Source organism: Nothobranchius furzeri, chromosome 17 (genome assembly GCF_043380555.1).
Source record: "Nothobranchius furzeri strain GRZ-AD chromosome 17, NfurGRZ-RIMD1, whole genome shotgun sequence".
Classification (NCBI taxonomy): Eukaryota; Metazoa; Chordata; class Actinopteri; order Cyprinodontiformes; family Nothobranchiidae; genus Nothobranchius; species Nothobranchius furzeri.
Genome location: NC_091757.1, coordinates 39,891,338 through 39,911,961, shown reverse-complemented (window position 1 = coordinate 39,911,961; position 20,624 = coordinate 39,891,338). Strand labels below are relative to the sequence as shown.

At 46.5% G+C, this 20,624-nt stretch overlaps 1 protein-coding gene across 2 annotated transcripts in view; it reads right to left on the bottom strand.

Annotated features, from left to right (window-relative positions):
- The window catches only part of pdlim2 (PDZ and LIM domain 2 (mystique)), a 59,596-nt gene that overhangs the window by 18,815 nt on the left and 20,157 nt on the right, over positions 1–20,624 (bottom strand). For both annotated transcript variants that reach the window (XM_015972309.3, XM_054731407.2), the window contains exons 3-6: positions 17,806–17,957; positions 13,627–13,696; positions 13,080–13,228; positions 7,600–7,660 (exon numbers count right to left, since the gene is read on the bottom strand). In XM_015972309.3, coding sequence (XP_015827795.3) covers positions 7,600–7,660; positions 13,080–13,228; positions 13,627–13,696; positions 17,806–17,957 — 432 coding nt within the window. The remainder of the gene's footprint in view (positions 1–7,599; positions 7,661–13,079; positions 13,229–13,626; positions 13,697–17,805; positions 17,958–20,624) is intronic.

The window sequence follows — 20,624 nt, the reverse complement described above, 5'->3', positions numbered from 1 at the left end:
TCTGGAATTTAGGAAGCATGTAACTCTTGTCGTGCTAGTGAGCTTGAGGATATTAAAGTCTCTGAAGACAGCCGACCACAGCTTGGCATGACAAAGAATAATCACAGGTTACAGGGTTACATCCATCAGTGGATTGACGTTTCAGAATCTGACATTTAAAAAAAAAAGTTTGGCTTTTTGTTCTGCAGATGTTTGTCTTTGGATTAAGGTTTGTTCTGTCTGATGCTGCAGGATTTAAACTAAATGTTTGAAAAAAGGAGCAATTGTTGTGACGGCTTAAGAACAGTTTGGGAATGTCAGGAGGTTCCCCGGTGCCCACCCCGCTCCAACCCAATCCCCTTTCTGTTCCAGCTCACATCACACAACAGGCCTTGTGACATGAGGGAAAAGCAAGACCATACGGCCACAGCACCAGCCATCACAGCCACCATTATTCTAAGGGTTTTTCTCAAGACATCCAATATCATGGAAGACAGGGGATTCTGTCACATATCCCACTTTCAACTTGGGCAGCCAGAAAAAAAAAGAGGTGGAAGAAGCTTTTAGGAGCTTTTTATTGAGCTTGATCACCTGATACAGCAGCACTCTGCACCTCTCAGAGAGGACAGAGGCCCTTGTCATGGACGTTCCACGTCTCGACACTCATTGAGCTGCTGTGTTGCGGCCAGCTAGAGCAGCATAATGGACAAAGAACCATGGCAGGCCTCTTCCCAGCCTTTTCCTCACCAGGAACTATGAATGAGCTCTACTCACTGAGCTCAGTGCTGAGAGGGAGGCTGAGGTTCATCTCAGCTTTAAAAACAAGCATCAATCAGAGGACAGACTGTGGAAAAATCTAAAACTTTTATCTATTTAACGGATTAAACTACAAGATAATTAAATAAATAAATATATATAAAAAAGTCTCAAAGAATATAAAACAGATATCAAAACGTGAAGAAGTTAGAAAAAGAACATTTTTCTTAGAGATCCTAATCTAACCCATTTCCGCATTCCTGTGGCAGCCTGCCCCCAATTTTATTTTCACCTTAAACACTTCCACCAATGACATTCCACGCAAACACACACTTAGAGCCTTGGGAGTGAGCACACTCAACAGCATTTGGCAAGGGGACCTTTCAGCCTCATCCCGAGTGCCGGTGCCCACTTCCATTTTTAAACTGCACTTAAACACAGAGGGCTGTGGGGGGAAGTGAGGTTGTGTGGTTGCATCAGCTGGCGTAGGCCAGACGATGCCCGCACTGCCTGCTCACCACAGCCATGGAATACACCTCATCAACACTGTATTGGAGCAGGTGGAGGGAGGCTAGGGGTCTTAGCACACCTCTGTTGTTGCTTGGCTTCCCAGGGCTGGTGGCTAGCCGTCTGGTTGGGGTCTGGGGTGGCGGGATGCTTTGCTCAGCGTTGGGCGGGGGAGCCTGCTCATCATCACCCCAGCAGGAAGGGACGAACTCTGGGAGCAAGTGATGGTTGTACCCCTTGTGCAGCAGTACCAGGACCAGAGTGAATAGGGTGTTTGTAGGGAGCATGAGTGGGTGTCTAGCGTTCATTTTTGTAAGTCTTAGGTTGTATGTGTATGTGTGAGCATGAGGGAGGGAGTGTGTGACTGTGTCTGTGTATGGCTGTACATGTCAGGTGGGGTCTTGGACTCCTCCCCTCTCCTGGGACTTCTTGTGCTGCTACCAAGTCCCCACAATGCGGCTCAAAAATTGAGGCCAACCCGGAAGTACCAAAAATTGCAGTTCCACCCTCATCCGCTGGGGGCTGGTGTCAGAAGCGAGCAAATCCTCATTGACTCCCATGTTAAAAATACCAATTTCACAGCAGAAATAAACATGTTTACAGCCTGGTACCAAAACATGTTTTTTGTTTAAATTATCTAGTTTACGCTCATGACAACTCTGAGGGGGGTGAATTTTTTTCTCACTCTTCTGTTTAAGTGTATCAAAAGCCTAAAATTCTGTATAATTAATGAGCATCCGACCCACGTGACCATCGCCTCAGACCCACGTGACCACAGAGCTAGCTCCGTGGAAAGGCCTCAGTAGAGCCTCGGTCTGACTTGGAAACTGTTCCGGGATTTTGAGTCTCTGTGTTTGTGTATTCTTTTTCGGATATTATTTGTACAATTGTTGGACAAAATGACTTGCTGTGGCATTAATTGCACTAATAGAGCATCCAAGGAGTCTCCACTTCATTTTTTTCGGTAAGTAAAATTATATTTATGTATTTTAGGTCACTGCCGAGCTGAGCTTAGATTTTAACATGTACTGTTTAACCATGAAATTTAGGGTATTAAATTAAATTTAATAGAGATGTCCGCATCTCTGTCTGATCGCGGCTCCTGTCTGCTGCGCGGGCTGCCGGCTTGTGGAGCTCTGGGATGGAAACCTTTCCACCCGGTTCTCCCCAGCAGTAGCTCTGCGCATCTCAGATCGCAGCGGCACTTGTCTGCTGTGCGGCTGCCGGCTTGTGGAGGTCTCGGAGACCTCTGTGTTCCACCCGGTTTTACCCAGCGGTCAGCCCGGCGTATCTCTGGCTCAGAAGCTCTGGTGTTGTGCACAGTTAACTCCGGTTGTAGCTACAGTAGGTTGCTACCTCCATTAGCTTAGCCCCCACCTCCGCATTAGCTTTGGGTTAGCTTCAGGTTAGCTTGTAGCTAGTTCAACCGGGTGTCGTCAGTTGATCCCAGCCTTACAGCCCCACCCTCAGCTCCACCTCTCTTCCTTTTTGTGGAATTGTCTGGGCTTGACGGAACCTGTGACATAGTCAAAATGGCAGTGGTGGCCACCTCCCATTTGGCCTCAAAAACATGTTATTGGAGCCTATGGAAACCCATTGTCCAATATTTATATGTCGATGGCTGATACACATCTTCGCCTAGCCTCCCCCTGCCACATTTGGTGTGGAGTGTGGTGCCTTGGTCTGCCTGAGTGTTCGTGGCTCCCGGGTCAGGGGGTTTAAGATTTTTTGGAGTCTGCCTGATCGATTCCGGTGGCTGCCTGGTGGGATCTGAGTCCCTGGGCTCTGTTGGGTCCCCGGCGGGGCTGGTTGCTCCTGGGTCCCAGGTCACTGGGTTCCGGGCTCGGACAGCTTGGGGGTGGGAGGCTGCGGGCAGGTCTGTGGGCGTGCCGCTGATATCTCCTGGGACCCCCCGGAGCGATCCTCTGCGCCTCTCGAGAGGGGACTGGGGCTTTTCTGGTTGCAGTCTCCCTGGGGTCCCTGCACTCTGGGGCAGCTCCTGGATCTCTGGGACTTGGAGCTCCCTCCATCTCCTACACATCTTTGGGGGGCAGATCCGTCTCCCCTCCCACTCTCTATTGGACGCTCCTATAAAGAAACCTTACATATGCAAGCGCGCGTACACGCACAGGTGCTCATATGGTGCTCTCATAAGTATGGATTTGGGCATTTTCAACACAAGTCTTAAGGCTGTGGCTGGCACTAAATACACTGTGATTTATTATCGTGATTGTTCAGTAAAACAATGTTGATTTAATAGTTCCTCATCAGGTTGACGTAGTGATAGCTTGCTCTTGTTGTATTGTTGTGTGTCCCTTTTCTGCAGGTCTAGAAGCAGACTCTTGTTCATCATTGATTGTTTAGAGAGTTTATTATTAGATCAGAAGGCAGCCATGTGCAAGAGTAAAGGTGTAGAACAATCAACACATTTTCAGTGGTCTCTAGTAGGAATGAATGCCTAGTAAGCCATATTCTGGGGAAACAAAGCTCTGGTGCACCAGTTTCAAGAAGTAAAAGCAAGCCACATCAGGGTTCAGCTTCAGACGGCAGGATTCAGAATCTTATCTCTTGATATTTGGATATTTTGCCCCAGATTGGATAACAGCAACACTACTCTACTCAAGTTTGCTCTGCAACATTAAGGGCTTATCTTCACAAATAACACACGCCTGAAGGAGATCTGCTGTGTGGTGGAGTTGCTAATGCTTATGGTTAGCTTCTACTAACTAAAATGTTCTCTGCCATTTCCTGAACACCAAACCAACAACATTCTAACCCATTGCAAATCAAGGTGGGCAAGCCCATGAATGTCAAATGACAGTGTGACGTAGATCTGTCAGGCTTTTCAAATCCTTGAGTTTCATCGTCTATTTTCTATTACAAGGGAATGCAGGAGATAGGTAGCCTAGTGAACTAGACCAAATTCTTGCTTTGCAAAGAATTGTCTAGGCATGCTCCATTGGAACCTCAGCAGCTCCTAGCAGGACTCTGGCTAGCCAATCACAGCTCTCTAGAGAGGTTTCAAACACATAAAGAGCTGTGATTGGTCCATAATGGTGGGCCAATCATAGTGCTCTATCTGCTTAGTGAACAAATCACAGAGCTTTATGCGCTTTGTGGGCCAATCAGGGCACTCTATATGCCTGGTGGGTGGGATGATGCAACAGAGTGAAACAAGAGTATGTCACATTCATTGTCCAGTAGAATGCGGAGATCATTTGAAAGACAACGATAGAACCCGCCCCACAACCGAGAGCCGTCAATGGAGCATGGCCAGACTAAATAATACATTTATTTAGTCTGGCTTGCCAGGCTAGGAGATAGGTGTAGGAGACTGTTTTCATGTTGAGCCTGCATAAAAAATTCAGAGTGACTGATTATAATTAGAAATAATAATTTCAAAAGGCTTTTCAGTGTTCCACATGTGTAAATGACTCTCATCTGGTGTTGTTACCAAGATCAAGAAATCCTGACTTAAAGTTTGGAGACTCCATGAAACTCAATAATTATTTTCTCCAAATTAAACACGTCTTGTAGACCATCTCTGCCTGGTACTGTGAATGTTTATAAGTGCTTAAATTATTCTGCAAGTCAAACTTTAGGTGTAAAATACTTAAATATCACCAATATTTATGGTTAAAATTTCAATCTCATCAAGTAGGGATGCAAAAAAATTAACCAATACCAGGGATTGATACCAATGCAGTTGCCTGAAAATGGCTTCACTGCAGCTTGTCATTTCTGTTTACCTAATATTTTGGTTTTGTAATAATTTCTATTAATATATTTTATTTTTTATCCACCTCACAGTCTTTTCCTGTTTTTTGTGTGTGGTAGAAGTATCGGTATTGATAAATCGGTATTGGTAATCGATATCGGTGAGTGCTCAGATCCAAGTATCAGTATCATATCCGTTTGGAAAAAAGTGGCATCATCGCATCCCAATCACCAAGTAAACAAGTACTATTCTAAGTCGAGTTCAAACTTTATTCTATTAAAAAGGAAAAAAAAAAAGTTAATTCATTTTCTCCATGAGTCACTTCTTCTGAGCTTTTTTGGCAGATTTTACCCAGATTTAATTTCCAGCAGTAAGATTTGACACTAAACAGATGCAGGGTTAGAACTTTTATTTCATATGTCTTTTTTATTTAATTGAAATGCATTTTTTAACCTTTCCTGTCCTGTTAGTTGAACCAGACAGAATGATTGATCTGGGTGACATTTTACTCTACAACAGAAGGGTTGTGAGATACTCCTCCTGTTGCACAGTTGCCTTTATTGTGTTTGTAACTTGATAGACCACATCCACTTAGGCACCGGAGTGGACAGGCAGAGAGAAAAGAGACACAAACAGAGAGGGAGAGGGGAGTGGGAGGACAACTGGGATGATAACAATGGCAAAAACAGAAGCAGGACAAAACAGTGGGGTCATCATGAAAAGCTGTGTTACGGCTCTAAGCTGTTTGTATGAATCACTATCTGGTTGTGGGTGTCGGTATGAGGATTCATCATGTTTTTTGTTTTTAAATGCCGTGTGTGTGATGAGGGAGGGGCTGCCCCGCAATAGCCTGGGTCTCACCAGTGCCAGAGACAGGTGGCCATACATAACCAGCAGCTGAAAGCCCCCGAAGGATGGACCGACAGCAAGACCAGAGAACAGCCCCAAGCTCAGGTAAGAAGTGGGGTCCGCCAGAGGATAACAGGACACCAGCCCCCAGGCAAAGGGAACCCAATTGGGGCCACAGCCTAAAAGGTTTTCCCCCCACCAATCCCCCATGAGGGGTCACCAAGCCAAGTCAACCAGACCCCGTCCCAGAGTGGGTGCAAGCCCTTGAACTGCACCCCAACCCATGATGAGGATGGTGGATGAAGAAGACACCCTTGGCCATGAAACATGGGGGACCATGCAGCAAAGGGACCCCTCTCTCTGTGGCTGGCCACCGAGGCAACAGGAAGCACAAAATGCTGCAGCATGGACCACCATCCCCAAACCATACTCCAACAGGTGGGCAACTAAACTCACCCAGCCACCCCGTAATGTCCCCCAAGCCCCACAGGAATCTCCAGGTTACTTAACCCCCCCCCCCAACCAACCGAGGGCGGAAGCAGCAGAAATGGCACCTTCACCACTGCACTCACTCATGAGAACAGCAACTGAGTGTACATGTGTATGCTGTGCAGGCTGGTGTGTGGTAGTGTATGTAACTAATGTGCAATAAAACTTGGAAAAACGGTCCCCACCAGGGATCCTACTACTTGCATACAGCACTCTCACCCTTCTTCTTCAAATGGGGGGCAGGATAAGGGCTGGGACAGGAGGCTGGAGGGAGAAACCAAAGTTTGGCACCCTCGCCCATCTGACATCTACCCCACTCTTGTGCCTAAACACCTAAATCCCTCATGTTGTATACCTGAGGGGAGTGGGGCAGCAGGGGTCACACCATTAATTGGAGGGGTTCTTGATTACTCCCATTTCAACTGGCATCTGTGCCCTTTCTCAGCAATCCTGTGGTAGCTCAAAGCTGTGAATATTTATCAAACGTTTTTTATGATGTCCAAACTTATAAAAATGTCTGGAATTCTTTGTGGCACCACAAAGGTCTTGTATGTTTTTCCTCCTCTTGTCATTTTGCATGTTGTCTTCAGTGGGACCCATGCATGAGTCCAAGTATGTAAGCATAGCTGAAATAGTTCCTGATGAACTTTCCCACAACATTTTCTCTCTTTAATTCACTGAAGTCGTTCCAGATGCCCCGACTCCCCCCTCCTCAGTTTTGTTAGTGGAAGAGAATAGTTCAGCAGAGGTCTTAGAAACCTCAAAATCTGTATTTTACTCCCATTTTTCTGCATGTTGAGACAAACTGGTCTCCATTCAAACTAAAGGTTGCGATATTGTTCTGAAACAGTGGTATATTTGTTTTTTCTTTAAACAATCTCTGAATAAAATGGCTTTTAAGTATAATGCCATTTACGCTCCAAGACTGACCTTTGTAGCTTACACACTCCCTGTTATAAAAATGTCAAAGCCAACTGAACCCTGCCTTTCCTGTCACATGCAACACACAGCCTGCAAAGCCATTCTGTAGCATTGAAGACCAAAAATCCAATAGGGGAGGCAAAGATTTTTAATTTATTATTCTAGCAAACTGGCCAGTGCAGTTCAAATAAATGTACTCCATATAATGGAAAAACAAAACCTTCAGCTGTGTTTTCTGAGTTTCTAGAACTCCGGCTACAGATGCACAACAGATTTACTGTTGTGAAGCCAGTTTGAGCACCATGTACCCAAACAATAACCAGAAATCTAAATATTAAATTTGAGGAATCAAGTATTAGGGGATTTTGTTAGAAACTAACCTGAGACAGCGGTCTGGGCAGCTGGTTTCTTTCCTCTACGGACCACGAACGCAGCTGCAAACTGCAAAAAAATAAATAAATAAAAAATGAATGGAGAAAAGTCACTGAAACATTTGTTCTATTTGACTTTTCCAGTATTCATAAACCAGTAACATCTTTCTGAGTCAGAGCACTTGTTGTAATTGCAACTTCAAGAAAAATGTTAACAATCATCATGTTCCTTGCCAGTTCCAACTGTGATGGGGTTAACAGCTGATCAGACACTTGCCATCACTTTATCCAAGCTATGCTTACTAGCTTGCACTTGAAGACAAAGGTCACCATAAAAAGTACCACGGATTACCTTTACTTTATTGTATTACAATAAACATGTTAAAGGGGACATTTTTTCTTAAGTTATAATAGTACCATAGTCGATACAACACATGTTTATGAAGTTCTCTGCATTAAATCCCTTTCGCATGAAGTAGTTTCAGCAGTTATATTCCTGGCAGTTTCAGTGCCTTCCAGAATGAGCCGTTTCATAGCTTTGTGAATTTAATGGCCCTTCTCATTGCTGAGCACTCCTCCTTGAACCGTCACCTTATCGTGGTGGAGGAGTTTGAGTGCCCTAATGATCCTAGGAGCTATGTTGTCTGGGGCACTTAGTGCCCCTGGTAGGGTCTCCCATGACAAATTGGTCTTAGGTGAAGGGTGAGACAAAGAACGGTTCGAAGGATCTTTCATGGCGGTTAAAACGAAGAGTCGGAGTACCCGGCCCGGAGGGTTACCGGGGTCCCACCCTGGAGCCAGGCCTGGGGTTGTTGCCCGTGAGCGAGCGCCTGGTGGCCGGGCTTTCGCCCATGGGGCCCGGCCGGGCCCAGCCCGAACCGGATACATGGGCTCGTCCGACTGTGGACCCACCACCCGCAGGAGGAACATGAAGGGTCCGGTGCAATGCGAATCGGGTGGCAGACCAAGGCGGGAGCCTTGGCGGTCCAATCCCCGGACAAGAAAACTAGTTTTTGGGACATGGAACGTCACCTCGCTGGCGGGGAAGGAGCCGGAGCTTGTGGCAGAGGTTGAGCGGTACCGGCTAGATATAGTCGGACTCACCTCGACACATTGCATTGGCTCTGGAACCCGAGACCTGGAGAGGGGTTGGACACTCTACTTTGCTGGAGTTGCTCCGGGTGAGAGGCGGAGGGCTGGGGTTGGCTTTTTGTTAGCCCCGAGACTCTCTGCCTGTGTGTTGGGGTTTACCCCGGGGGACAAGAGGGTAGCTTCCTTGCGCCTTCGGGTCGGGGAACGGGTCCTGACTGTTGTTTGTGCTTATGGGCCAAATATCAGTTCAGAGTACCCACCCTTTTTGGAGTCCCTGGGACGAGTGCTAGATAGTGCTCCATCAGGGGACTCCATTGTCCTGCTGGGGGACTTCAATGCTCACGTGGGCAATGACAGCTTGACCTGGAGGGGTGTGATTGGGAGGAACGGCCCACCTAATCTGAACTCGAGCGGTGTTTTGTTATTGGACTTCTGTGCAAGCCGCAGTTTGGCCATAACGAACACCATGTTCGAACATAAGGATGCCCACCGGTACACTTGGTACCAGGGCAGCCTAGGTCACAGGTCGATGATAGATTTTGTAGTCGTGTCATCTGACCTGCGGCCGTATGTTTTGGACACCCGAGTGAAGAGAGGGGCGGAGCTGTCAAATGATCACCACCTGGTGGTGAGTTGGATCAGATGGCAAGGGAACATGCCGCGTAGACCTGGCAGACCCAAACGCATAGTGAGGGTCTGCTGGGAACGCCTGGCAGAAGAACCTGTCAAGACGGTCTTCAACTCCCACCTCCGGCAGAGCTTTGACCACGTCCCGAGAGCAGTGGGGGACATTGAGTCCGAGTGGGCCTTGTTCCACTCTGCGATTGTCGAGGCGGCTGTTGCTAGCTGTGGTCGTAAGGTGGCCGGTGCCAGTCGTGGTGGCAACCCCCGTACCCGCTGGTGGACACCAGAGGTTCGGGGAGCCGTCAGGCTGAAGAAGGAGGCCTACAGGGCGTGGCTGGTCTGTGGGTCTCCGGAGGCAGTAGACAGGTACCGGATAGCCAAGCGGGGTGCAGCAGTGGCAGTTGCCGAGGCAAAATCTCGGGCGTGGGAGAAGTTTGGTGAGGCCATGGAGAAAGACTATCGATCGGCTCCAAAGAGGTTCTGGCAAACTGTCCGGTGCCTCAGGAGAGGAAGGCAGCAACTCGCTCACACTGTTTACAGTGGGGATGGGGAGCTGCTGACGTCAACTGAGGCTATAGTCGGACGGTGGAAGGAATACTTTGAGGAGCTCCTCAATCCCACCAATGCGCATTCCGAGGAGGAACCAGAGCTGGGAGGCCTGGGGATGGACTGTCCGATCTCGGGGGCAGAAGTTGCTGAGGTAGTCAAACAACTACACAGCGGCGGAGCCCCGGGGGCGGATGAGGTTCGTCCTGGGTATCTCAAGGCTATGGATGTTGTAGGGCTGTCATGGTTGACACGTCTCTACAACATTGCGTGGTCATCGGGGGCAGTTCCTAGGGAGTGGCAGACCGGGGTGGTGGTCCCCATCTTTAAGAAGGGTGACCTGAGGGTGTGTTCCAACTATAGGGGGATCACACTCCTCAGCCTCCCTGGAAAGGTCTACTCCAAGGTACTGGAGAGGAGGGTCCGATCGATAGTTGAATCTCAGATAGAGGAGGAGCAATGTGGTTTTCGTCCTGGCCGTGGAACTGTGGACCAGCTCTATACCCTTGCAAGGGTGATGGAGGGGGCATGGGAGTTTGCCCAACCAATCCACATGTGCTTTGTGGATTTGGAGAAGGCTTATGACCGTGTCCCCCAGGGGCACCCTGTGGGGGACGCTCCAGGAGTATGGGGTGGGTGGCTTTCTGTTAAGGGCCATTCAGTCCCTTTACCAGAGGAGCGTGAGTTTGGTCCGCATAGCCGGTAGTAAGTCGGACCTGTTCCCAGTGAGGGTTGGACTCCACCAGGGCTGCCCTTTGTCACCGGTTCTGTTCATCACTTTTATGGACAGAATTTCTAGACGCAGCCGTGGTGTGGAGTGTGTCGAGTTTGGTGGCAGGAGAATCTCGTCTCTGCTTTTTGCGGATGATGTGGTCCTCCTAGCTTCATCCAGCTCTGACCTTCAGCTCTTGCTGGGTAGGTTCGCGGCCGAATGTGAAGCGGCTGGGATGAGGATCAGCACCTCCAAATCTGAGACCATGGTTCTCGACCGGAAAAGGGTGGCTTGCCACCTCCGGGTCGGGGGAGAGGTCCTACCCCAAGTGGAGGAGTTTAAGTATCTCGGGGTCTTGTTCACGAGTGAGGGTAGGAGGGATCGGGAGATCGACAGGCGGATTGGTTCGGCGTCTGCAGTGATGCGGACGCTGAGCCGATCTGTCGTGGGGAAGAGGGAGCTGAGCCAGAAAGCCAGGCTCTCGATTTACCGGTCGATCTACGTCCCAATCCTCACCCATGGTCATGAGCTTTGGGTAATGACCGAAAGAACGAGATCGCGGATACAAGCGGCCGAAATGAGTTTCCTCCGTAGGGTGGCCGGGCTCAGCCTTAGAGATAGGGTGAGGAGCTCGGACATTCGGGAGGGACTCGGAGTAGAACCGCTGCTCCTCCGGATCGAAAGGAGCCAGTTGAGGTGGTTTGGGCATCTGGTCAGGATGCCTCCTGGACGCCTCCCCGGGGAGGTGTTTCGGGCATGTCCTGCCGGCAGAAGGCCCCCGGGTCGACCCAGGACACGTTGGAGAGGTTACATCTCCAATCTGGTCCGGGAACGCCTTGGGGTCCTGCCGGAGGAGCTGGTGGACAAGGCCGGGGAGAGGACGGCCTGGAGCTCCCTAGTTGGGATGCTGCCCCCGCGACCCGGACCCGGATAAGCGGAGGAAGACGAGACGAGACGACGAGAGACGAGCTCAGTTCAGCTAAACTTGACTCAGCTCAGCATGGTTTACTCCTCCAAGTCAAACTGAGACACGGCTCTAGTGGGTGGGCTCGTCATAGCCCATGTGGGGAGACGTGGACACCCGCAGGACTCGTGATATTTACACAGCACAAAAGGAGTGCAACGTGGTATGTACGTAACTCAAAAACACAACAATGGTGTTTATGTTAAACATTTTGCCCAGTCTTTGGCATTTTGTGAGACTCTGAACCCAGAAATCAGCTGCAGGCAACAGGGGAAAATGCTGGAGCAACCTGTGACTCCACTCCCTAGCCAATCAGTAGCTGACAGTTGCTGATGTCAGGTTTTTGGACCGGCTCAGCATGCCAGGAACCACAACAAAGCAGGTACTGAAAGGTTCAGGGAAAAATACTAGACCGCGCTCTTGGAAAAGGCTGTCAAGTCAAATCAAACCCAAACAAGTTACACTGAGTAGTGCTGTTGGAAAACCCCCATAAGAAAACAAGCTGGAGCTGACCACACCCACCCCTCTACTGCTCCGGCTGCTATAAGCTGAGAAGCTCTGATATCTGAGAGGGGCTCAGGGTACAGCCGCTGCTTTTCCAGCAGCAGCTCACTGTTGCATGTGAAAGGTGTTTCTGTTCTAATTTCCTTTTTGAAAACTGTTAGCTGTTAATACAGAATTCCTGAAATTAAACACAGACAGAATAAAGATGGACTTTATTGGGGGGTGTTAATGGAGGCAGACCAACATGGAAGCACAAAAGTATGTGAAAGATGAGTTTTGCATAATTTGTCCCCTTTAAATCTTTAGTAAATTAATCAAAGTTAGCTAAAGACACCTTACACCCAAGTCAACAAACTCGTCAATACAAATGAAACAGCATATAATTACTCTTGCAGACAAAACCACATGTTAAAATAGTAATTTTAATAGCTCATTTTCAATAATATTCCAAAATATCCCAAATCAAATGTCACCGAGTTCAAATGTAATACAAAGGAAAACTAAATGAAGCTTTCAATAACCTGCGGTTTCACCTAAAAGTTAAAACACACATAAAACCTCCGGTGAGTGAACAAATGGCCCTGTACAGAGAAACCTCAGTGAACGTTCCACATTCTGCCTTTTGTCAAAGTGAATGCAAACAAAGGAATGTGATATCCTGTGCACATCTTTTGCTTCAACGGCACTACCCTGTGGCTCCCCTTTCAGTGTGTTACTCTCTACCTATTGACCTGCCTGCTGCGGTATCAAGAGAGCACTTGCTACAGCCTTTTGTCCAGATGCAGGCTCATTTGTGCAATGAATGGTTCTGAAATAGAATCTTCTGTCCATCTAAAGAGCTGAGCTCTAAAACATCTTTTCAGACCGTGTTCACGCCGATAGTCCAAAGTGATCTTTAGAGCAACCTAGATGTGTTGATAAATGCAAATGATCCTTGAAGTTAGTAGATTTGTGTCTGCAGATGACAACCGTTGGGAATTAATGTGATTTAACCAGATGTTTGAACACTGAATGATTATATTAGAAGTAATAGAAAGGAGGATCTACCTCTTGTTCACAGTCGGCGTGAGCCGGTCCTTCCCGGCGGGGCTGCCAGGAGAAATGGATGAGAGCGATCTCGGAGACATGAAGGTAGGGCTGGGGATCGTGTACTCTCTGTAGTTCTGGTTCTCATCTCGGCTCACTATCACAGACTCCTGGGTGTATTTCATGTCAGGCATAAGTTGAGTAACAGAAACACAAAAACATACTATAAATGAATCAGGATGAAAAGACTGAAGAAGTTGGTTTCAACAATACGTAGAAACAAGTAGTAAATTCTTATTATGTCTTGGTCTGCTCCCCTCAGGTGAACAGTGGAATAAAATGATATGTGATAAACAGATGTGTAATGCATGCACAGGAAGAACTGAAGCAGAATATCCCCCGCAGTCATAAAAAAAAAATCATGAAAATAAAAAAAATGTATAAAAGGTTTTGGGGGTTAATGAATGAAGTACATTTGGGGGGCATCAGTTTGTCTTGATTTTTGATTTTGTGTAATCAGGAGAAAATATAGAGAAAATGAAAGTCCATGTGGAGCCTCAGCACTGACCTGGAAGCGCCCGGTGAGTTGTTCAGGAGTGCTGATCCCGTTGGTCTGTCCAGGGCTGGAAGGTTCAGGTCTTAAAAGGAAGTAAACCAAGAGATTCAGACTCAGTGACATTAAATCTGGAGCCATGCACCCAAGTTGAACGTGTATCCTGCTTGCTCCTCTGATTTTATTCTAAATTGAAGTATAAACAAGCTGATGTGCTCAAATTACAAAATATGTTCAAGACCATTAATTTGCTGAGTGAGAGGAAAGTAGTGGCTCTTCTAAAGACTACAGGACTAAGTACACTTCATTTCAAGTGTTTGCTACTTCAAATTGTTTTTAAATATCTTTGTGTCTGTTTTTGTTGTTTTGATTATTCTTGGAGATTACTAAATATAAGTTCTGCAGACTCCATTTCCCCTTACAATGTCATCTAACCATTATTAAATGAAGGAGAATCTGGGCAGAATAAGTGCCAATGCAAACACTGAGTGGCCTCCTTGCTGCAAGGCCAAAGGCTGACAGCTTCTTGGTCGAGTCCGAGGTAATGAGGCGCACAGGAAGTCTGAGATGCCTGTGGTAAATCACCCTGAAGGAACACCTCTAGTGGCCTTATCTCCACATGCTCCTTGCAAAGATAACATGGTGTGAAGATGACAACTGATATGGCATTTGGATGCCATGGCTCCCCAGTGACCCATTGTAGGTATGAAAAACTAGATTTGAACCAGACCCTGCAGAGCTGCACCCTGCCATTGCAGCGTTAAAGGTCTAGTTTCAACCACATATTTCATGACAGCATTTTAGACCAGTCCACAGACAATGGCCGAAAGACACAAATTTCCTTTTTCTAACTAGTCTTTAACTCAAAAAACTAGGGATGAGCCGTATCCGGTACGGATAAAGCATTTTTGATGATTACGAACGTGAAATGAGTAAAACTCGTAAATGGTGGCATGGTGGCACAGTTGTTCGCACTGTTGCCTCGCAGCATGAAGGTTGCAGGTTCGAAACTCGGCCGCGGCCTTTCTGCATGGAGTTGCGTGTTCTCCCCATGCATGTGTGGGTTTCCTCTGGGTACTCCCGTTTCCCCCACAGATCACAACATGCCCTATAGGTTATAAACTGTAAGTCACTTTGGATAAAAGCGTCTGCCAAATAAATAAACAAAAATAAACATAAACATATCTGTAATCGTGCTGAAGGAAAATCCTCATTGGGTAACTGACTGTCTTCTGTGATTGGCCAGTCACATTGAGCGCCCGCCCCTCCCTACACACAAAACTCTGCAGCCGGGAGCTCAGTCCGTCCGGCACATCCACGCACACACACACACACAGACAGTAACGGATCTCTCTGTGCTTGCTTCACTGTTGCTCACGTTTCTTCAGTTCTCCCTAGGATTTCCTCAGCTCGCCTCTTTTTCGGTTGAATATTTAGTTACCGTACCTTTTTCGTAACTTACTTGGTGCATTTGACAAGACAGAGCTGACGTGCTGCGTCAGTCACTGCCTCCACTCTGCAAGGCCGGATTAACCATATGGGCAACTGGGCAATTGCCCAGGGGTCCACAAACTCTAAAGGACCCAGGCCCAGGGCAGCAAGGGCATGAGCAAAATACTGTACCAGTAATCTCCCGCTTTATATTCTAGAGTGACCATACCTCCTCTTTTCCCCGGACATGTCCACATTTCACTCTCTGTCCAGGGCATGCGGGAGGGGTTTCTTGTATTGATGAAAATGTCCGGTTTTTCATCCAGGAGCAGGGATTGAAAAATGGGGGAGCTGGATATCCTACACATCCAGGGGAGCCGGAAAAAAACGTTTTCTACCTATATTACATCATTTATGGACTCAGCATTGTTGGTGCTCTCCAGGCTGCTGCATCCAGCGCACGGTCCATTCTCAAAGTGGAGCAACCAAAAAACTATAATTAACACACGATCGTTCATGTCCGCTCATGTTCTCTACTTTCTGTCTTATTTGTGCCTGAAGTGCTCTGCTACTGCGGAGCTCATCACCTGTGCTGCGGAGATTTCACCTCACTGACGCAGCATCGAAACGCGCTCTCCGCTTTGCGGTCAGGAGATCCTTTTGATCTGCTCAAAAGTAACTGATGAGGTGAAAAAGTAAGAATCCAGGCAGCAGTTTTTCTGGAGAATTTAGAGATGCAGGAAGATGAGAGACAGACAGGACAGGAAAATAGTTAAATAAAAACAAAATTACACAATGTAGGTAGATTTATCTCCACTACACGTTTTTACCTGTGTAAAACAGTAAGTAATATTTATACATCTGATACAATTCAGATCCCCTTTAAAGCTCAGTCACACGCCCAGGGCCGTTTCAAGGCATTTTGGGGGCCAAGGCAAAACAGAACACCCCCCACCCCTACAACTGGGCTCCCCAGAAGCCTCTGTGTAATCCATACCCTGTCTAGGAGTGTTAGTTACACAGTGTTTGTAAAAGCCCCTCAGACATTACTGACATGTTCTAATATTATCAGCTGAAAAACTAAATTATCAGACATGCTGTCTCGTATTTTCTAATCTTGCAAAAACAAAAAGTAACAAAACCATTTGAAAGCCACTATTTGTGGATTATCTGAAAGTTTCCATGGAGTGTGTGACAACTTATTTTTTCATTGACCCTATCGTCTAATCTCACAGCTGAAACAAGCATCCTTAATGATCTGTGCACAGGAAGCTTACCGATGCTGTAGTAAAACAAAAGGTATAATAATTTCTTATTAATAAAACCTTGTTGCAGCACTAAAGCAGAAAAATGAGATTTTGCAATAAATATGCAGAATTCAGAGCCGCTGGGTTCCGGTTTTAGCGGTCTGGCAAGGACCCGGCCTTGCTAGACCGGCGAGGACTCATACTCATAAGCATCCTGCCCGTGGATTTAGGCACACCCACAGATACAGATAATTTAGATGGTTGAACAGATACAGATAGTGGTGTACTCACTCATCCCTACTAAAAACTTTAGAACAATGACTCATGAACATCATCCAAATTAGTATTTCAAGTTACACATGTAACTTGGCTTTTCTGATTCTTGACGTTCCACTTCTCATCTCCTCAGATAAGAGTGAGCAGAATGATGAAGATGCCAATGTCCAACTCCAAAAGCATGCATGTTAGACTATCAGGCTACCCTCAACATTCTCTAGATGTAAAACTGTCTTCTTTAGCTTTGTGGTCATCCTGCAATTAACTGATGACTTGCTATGCAGCCTGACTCCTGCCCATCGACTGCTAGAGAGAAAAGTCACCTTAAGGGCCTTAACTATAATCAACATCACTGCTGTGTTTGGACCAAAATGGTGATCAGCAGGAAAATAAAAGCCTCCCAAGAAATAAACATCTGATTTGTTCTTTCTAATTACAATCTGTGAGTATAATTAATGGTTAAAAGTAAAGGGGTCGCACTAAACAGAAGGCTGTGAGGATGGGCTGCAGAACACCACTGGGGTATTGTCCTGGCCAGGCAAGGAGAATTAGTGCTTCTGACTTGGTAGGAGACATGAGGTCAGAAAGGAAAAATTCTCTCACGTGGACTTAGGGACATCCGAGAAGGAAGTCTATGGAAACAAGTGTGCGTGTGTGTGTGTGTGTGTGTGTGTGTGTGTGTGTGTGTGTGTGTGTGTGTGTGTGTGTGTGTGTGTGTGTGTGTGTGTGTGTGTGTGTGTGTGTGTGTGTGTGTGTGTGTGTGTGTGTGTGTGTTGCATGTCATAAGAAAACAACACTAACAAAAACAGTTTGATGGGTGGGTGGCACAACAGGGGCCGCATGAGAATTTAGGAAGGAACTGTAATCAAAAGGCCGGCCAACAGCAGCCCTGGCTTGAAGTAAAAGTGTTTTTGTAGCCAGCGGGTTGTCATTTGAACAAGGTCTTAGTAAATCCCAAAGCAAGGCCTTTAGGCGGGACTGAGGAAAGGAACAGTGTGGTTCTCAAACATGCTGGTATTTCCCCTGATCACAATCACTTTGTTTGTACAGTGCTTGTCTGAGAGGTAAAAACATAAAAAACAGCATAACGACTGTAGCCTTGAGACAAATGGAAAATCAGAGTTGTGACACGATGCAGAAGGCAGTGAAATTTTGGTTAAAACTCAAAAATGCACAGAAAAGACAGCTGTAGGTAAATGCACACATTCTATTCCAAAGGCAGCTCTGCATGCTTGCATACCTCTCCACCACCAGCTGCAGCTGGGTCTTTGAGTTCTTAATTTTGTTCTGGACCTCAGCATTCAGCATGTCGGCTGTGTTTTCCCCATTGATCTCCAAGATTATGTCCCCAACCTGAAGGTCCGCGTCCTCCGCCTTGCTGCCCATATTGACCTGCTCAACAAAACAAAGAGCTCTAGTTAGCTAGTGTAATGTCCTCAACATAATCCTGTGTAGCAGTGATATAATCTAAACACGAGTGACACAAGATCTTGGAAGTGTGTGGGTGGTTCAACCATTCAAAAAGAAAAATAAAGAGGTTTTAAAGTGCTCCAATTCTCTGTCCAATTTCCTTTCAATATGTCAGAGAGCTTAAACAGAGAGAGAGCAAAACAAGAGAGAGCTGTGCTGATCAACAGTAGACTTATTCATGATGCTCGTGTAGCAACCACTGATGTGACATCACTGCATGGTTTGATGGGCCTTGACCTTTGAAGAGCCTCGCCACATGTAAAGCCAGTATTAGACAACCACAGAGGGAATTCCAGGCTAATGGGCCAAAACATTACATCGGTTTCTTTCACTGCTTTCACAATCAGCAGACAGAGCTACTGACATCACAACGTACTGTTTCAAGTCCTGTAGGTTCAGTTCTGAAGTCTCAAACTAAATGGAACACTAGGGAAGCGCCATGTCACACTGACCATGATAACGCAGATAAATATACGTGTCATCCAACAATATCATTGATACGACGACACAGTGAGAACAACACGTCAGGGTTAAAGTGCTGCACAATCTAGTAACACAGAAGCTGGAGCACAACAAGGTCATAAAGGCCGCTGACTAAACACATCACAGCTGGGTCACTTGGAAGGATGGAAATGCAAAGCAATTTATGAACAACACTAATGGAGTTACATACCAGCAATCTGTTAACAGTATCTATATTTTAACTAGGGGTAAATATTTATCTGGCGATACGATTAATATTACAATACAGGGGAGACAATACGATATATATTGCCATACTTAAAGACAGACAATAATTGTTAATTGGAAAACTCAGGCTAGATACTTATTATCGCAAGATCTCGTTGTTCTATCAGAATGACGGAGTTAAAAACTGCTGCCACCTAACAGCAGACGTTTGAATTGCACCACACAAAGAGAAATACAGTGAATGTTTGTGTAATAAAAATGAACTTGTCATCTGTTGTATAATTGCTTTATACAAGTTATTGATCACTACTGTTTGTCAATCACACTTATCATGATGATATAATCAAGGGTAATCATGGTAGAGCCGAACATAATGTGATCATGAGGATGTAATCAAGGTAATCCTGGTGGAGGTGTGCAGCTTTGCACGCACATCAGGGAATGTATAAGGAGCAGAGCAGAGCTCAGGTTTTTTAGAGCTGCTTGCTTCACCTATCATGGATTACGTTTTCTAACTGGGGTGTTCAGCTCTCCACCCATAAGCAACGGTAAGAGAAATGTTTTGTTCATGATTGATAACTTGTATGAATGCTGGTTGAATAAAGCCTTGTTGTTCCTCTGATATTCAAGTTGTGTTTCATTGTTTCTGGCGTCGACTTGACAACGATCCTGATTAAATAAATATAAAGTGTAAAAAGAGACTTTGAGTCTTTTAAGGTAATTAGAATAAAATAAAACATTTTATTCTAGAACATTTTTGGCGTCACGAACAGGATCAGTCAAGCTATTCCAGCAACAATGAAGTGTTTTTGGAGAAGCAAAAAGGAGCCGAGTGCTTCTGGGGAGGGAACGCCGATTCCCGTGCCGATTCCCGGCTGGGAAACGGAGGAGTTCCGAACCATTGGTGATATGTTAAGGCAGCGCGGTGGACGCCCTGGGCCGTGGGGAGAGTTAAATGGAGTGGTCAGCCCCGCCGTGGTGCTGGACCGTCTGACGCGGATAGAAGTTAAAGAAAAAGCGCCGCTGGCAGGAGTGAGAGATATGATGTGGCTTTTTGCAGAAGCATGGAAAAAACAGGAGTTAGAATTGAGCAGTTGTAGAGAGCGAGCGGCGCAGGAGAAAATCCATGCTGAAGAAGTTGAAAAATCATGCTCAGAGTTTGAGCAGAGAGTGTGTGTGATGGGGAAAGAGCTAAAGCATGCTCAGAATGTTTTGGATAAAACGCTGACTTTTGTGTCTCGAGCGCAAAGGAAGGAAAAGAAGCGACCTCGTAGAACAGGTCCTGCTCAGATCCGGGCATTTGTAAAGAATGTTGGTGAAGATTGGGACCCGGAGAAATGGAACGGGGACCTTTGGGGGGATGATGAGGAGGAGGAGTGGGCGATTAAACCTGACCCACCACCTCAGCCCTTGTATCCATCATTACAGGGGATAAAGATGTCAGAACAAAGACCTATTACTAGGCGTCGGCGAGAACAGCAAATTATTCCACCAATACTGGTAGATATGGTGGATGATCAGGGACGGCCGGAACTCGATGAGGCGGGTAATATAAGAAGGATGTTACAACAGCAGCCACAACCCGCCCCTAGGCTGCTAACAACGCTAGAGGATTATTCACAAGATGAGTTAAATCACATGAATGGGAAGCTGAAACAGCGCCCAGGCGAACCAACTGACTCCTGGCTTAATCGCCTTATGGAGGATGGTGCGTGTGATATAGCCATAGATGCCGGTGATGCCATGAGATTTTCAGGATTAAGTACTGATGCACAGATAAATGCTGAATACCGGGCTACAGTCCGGGCATTGCCAGCTGATGAAGATTTCAATGTGGGGGATGCATATGCTCTGGCATGTCATGTAATCTATCCTACCACGGCGGACTGGTCTGAGATT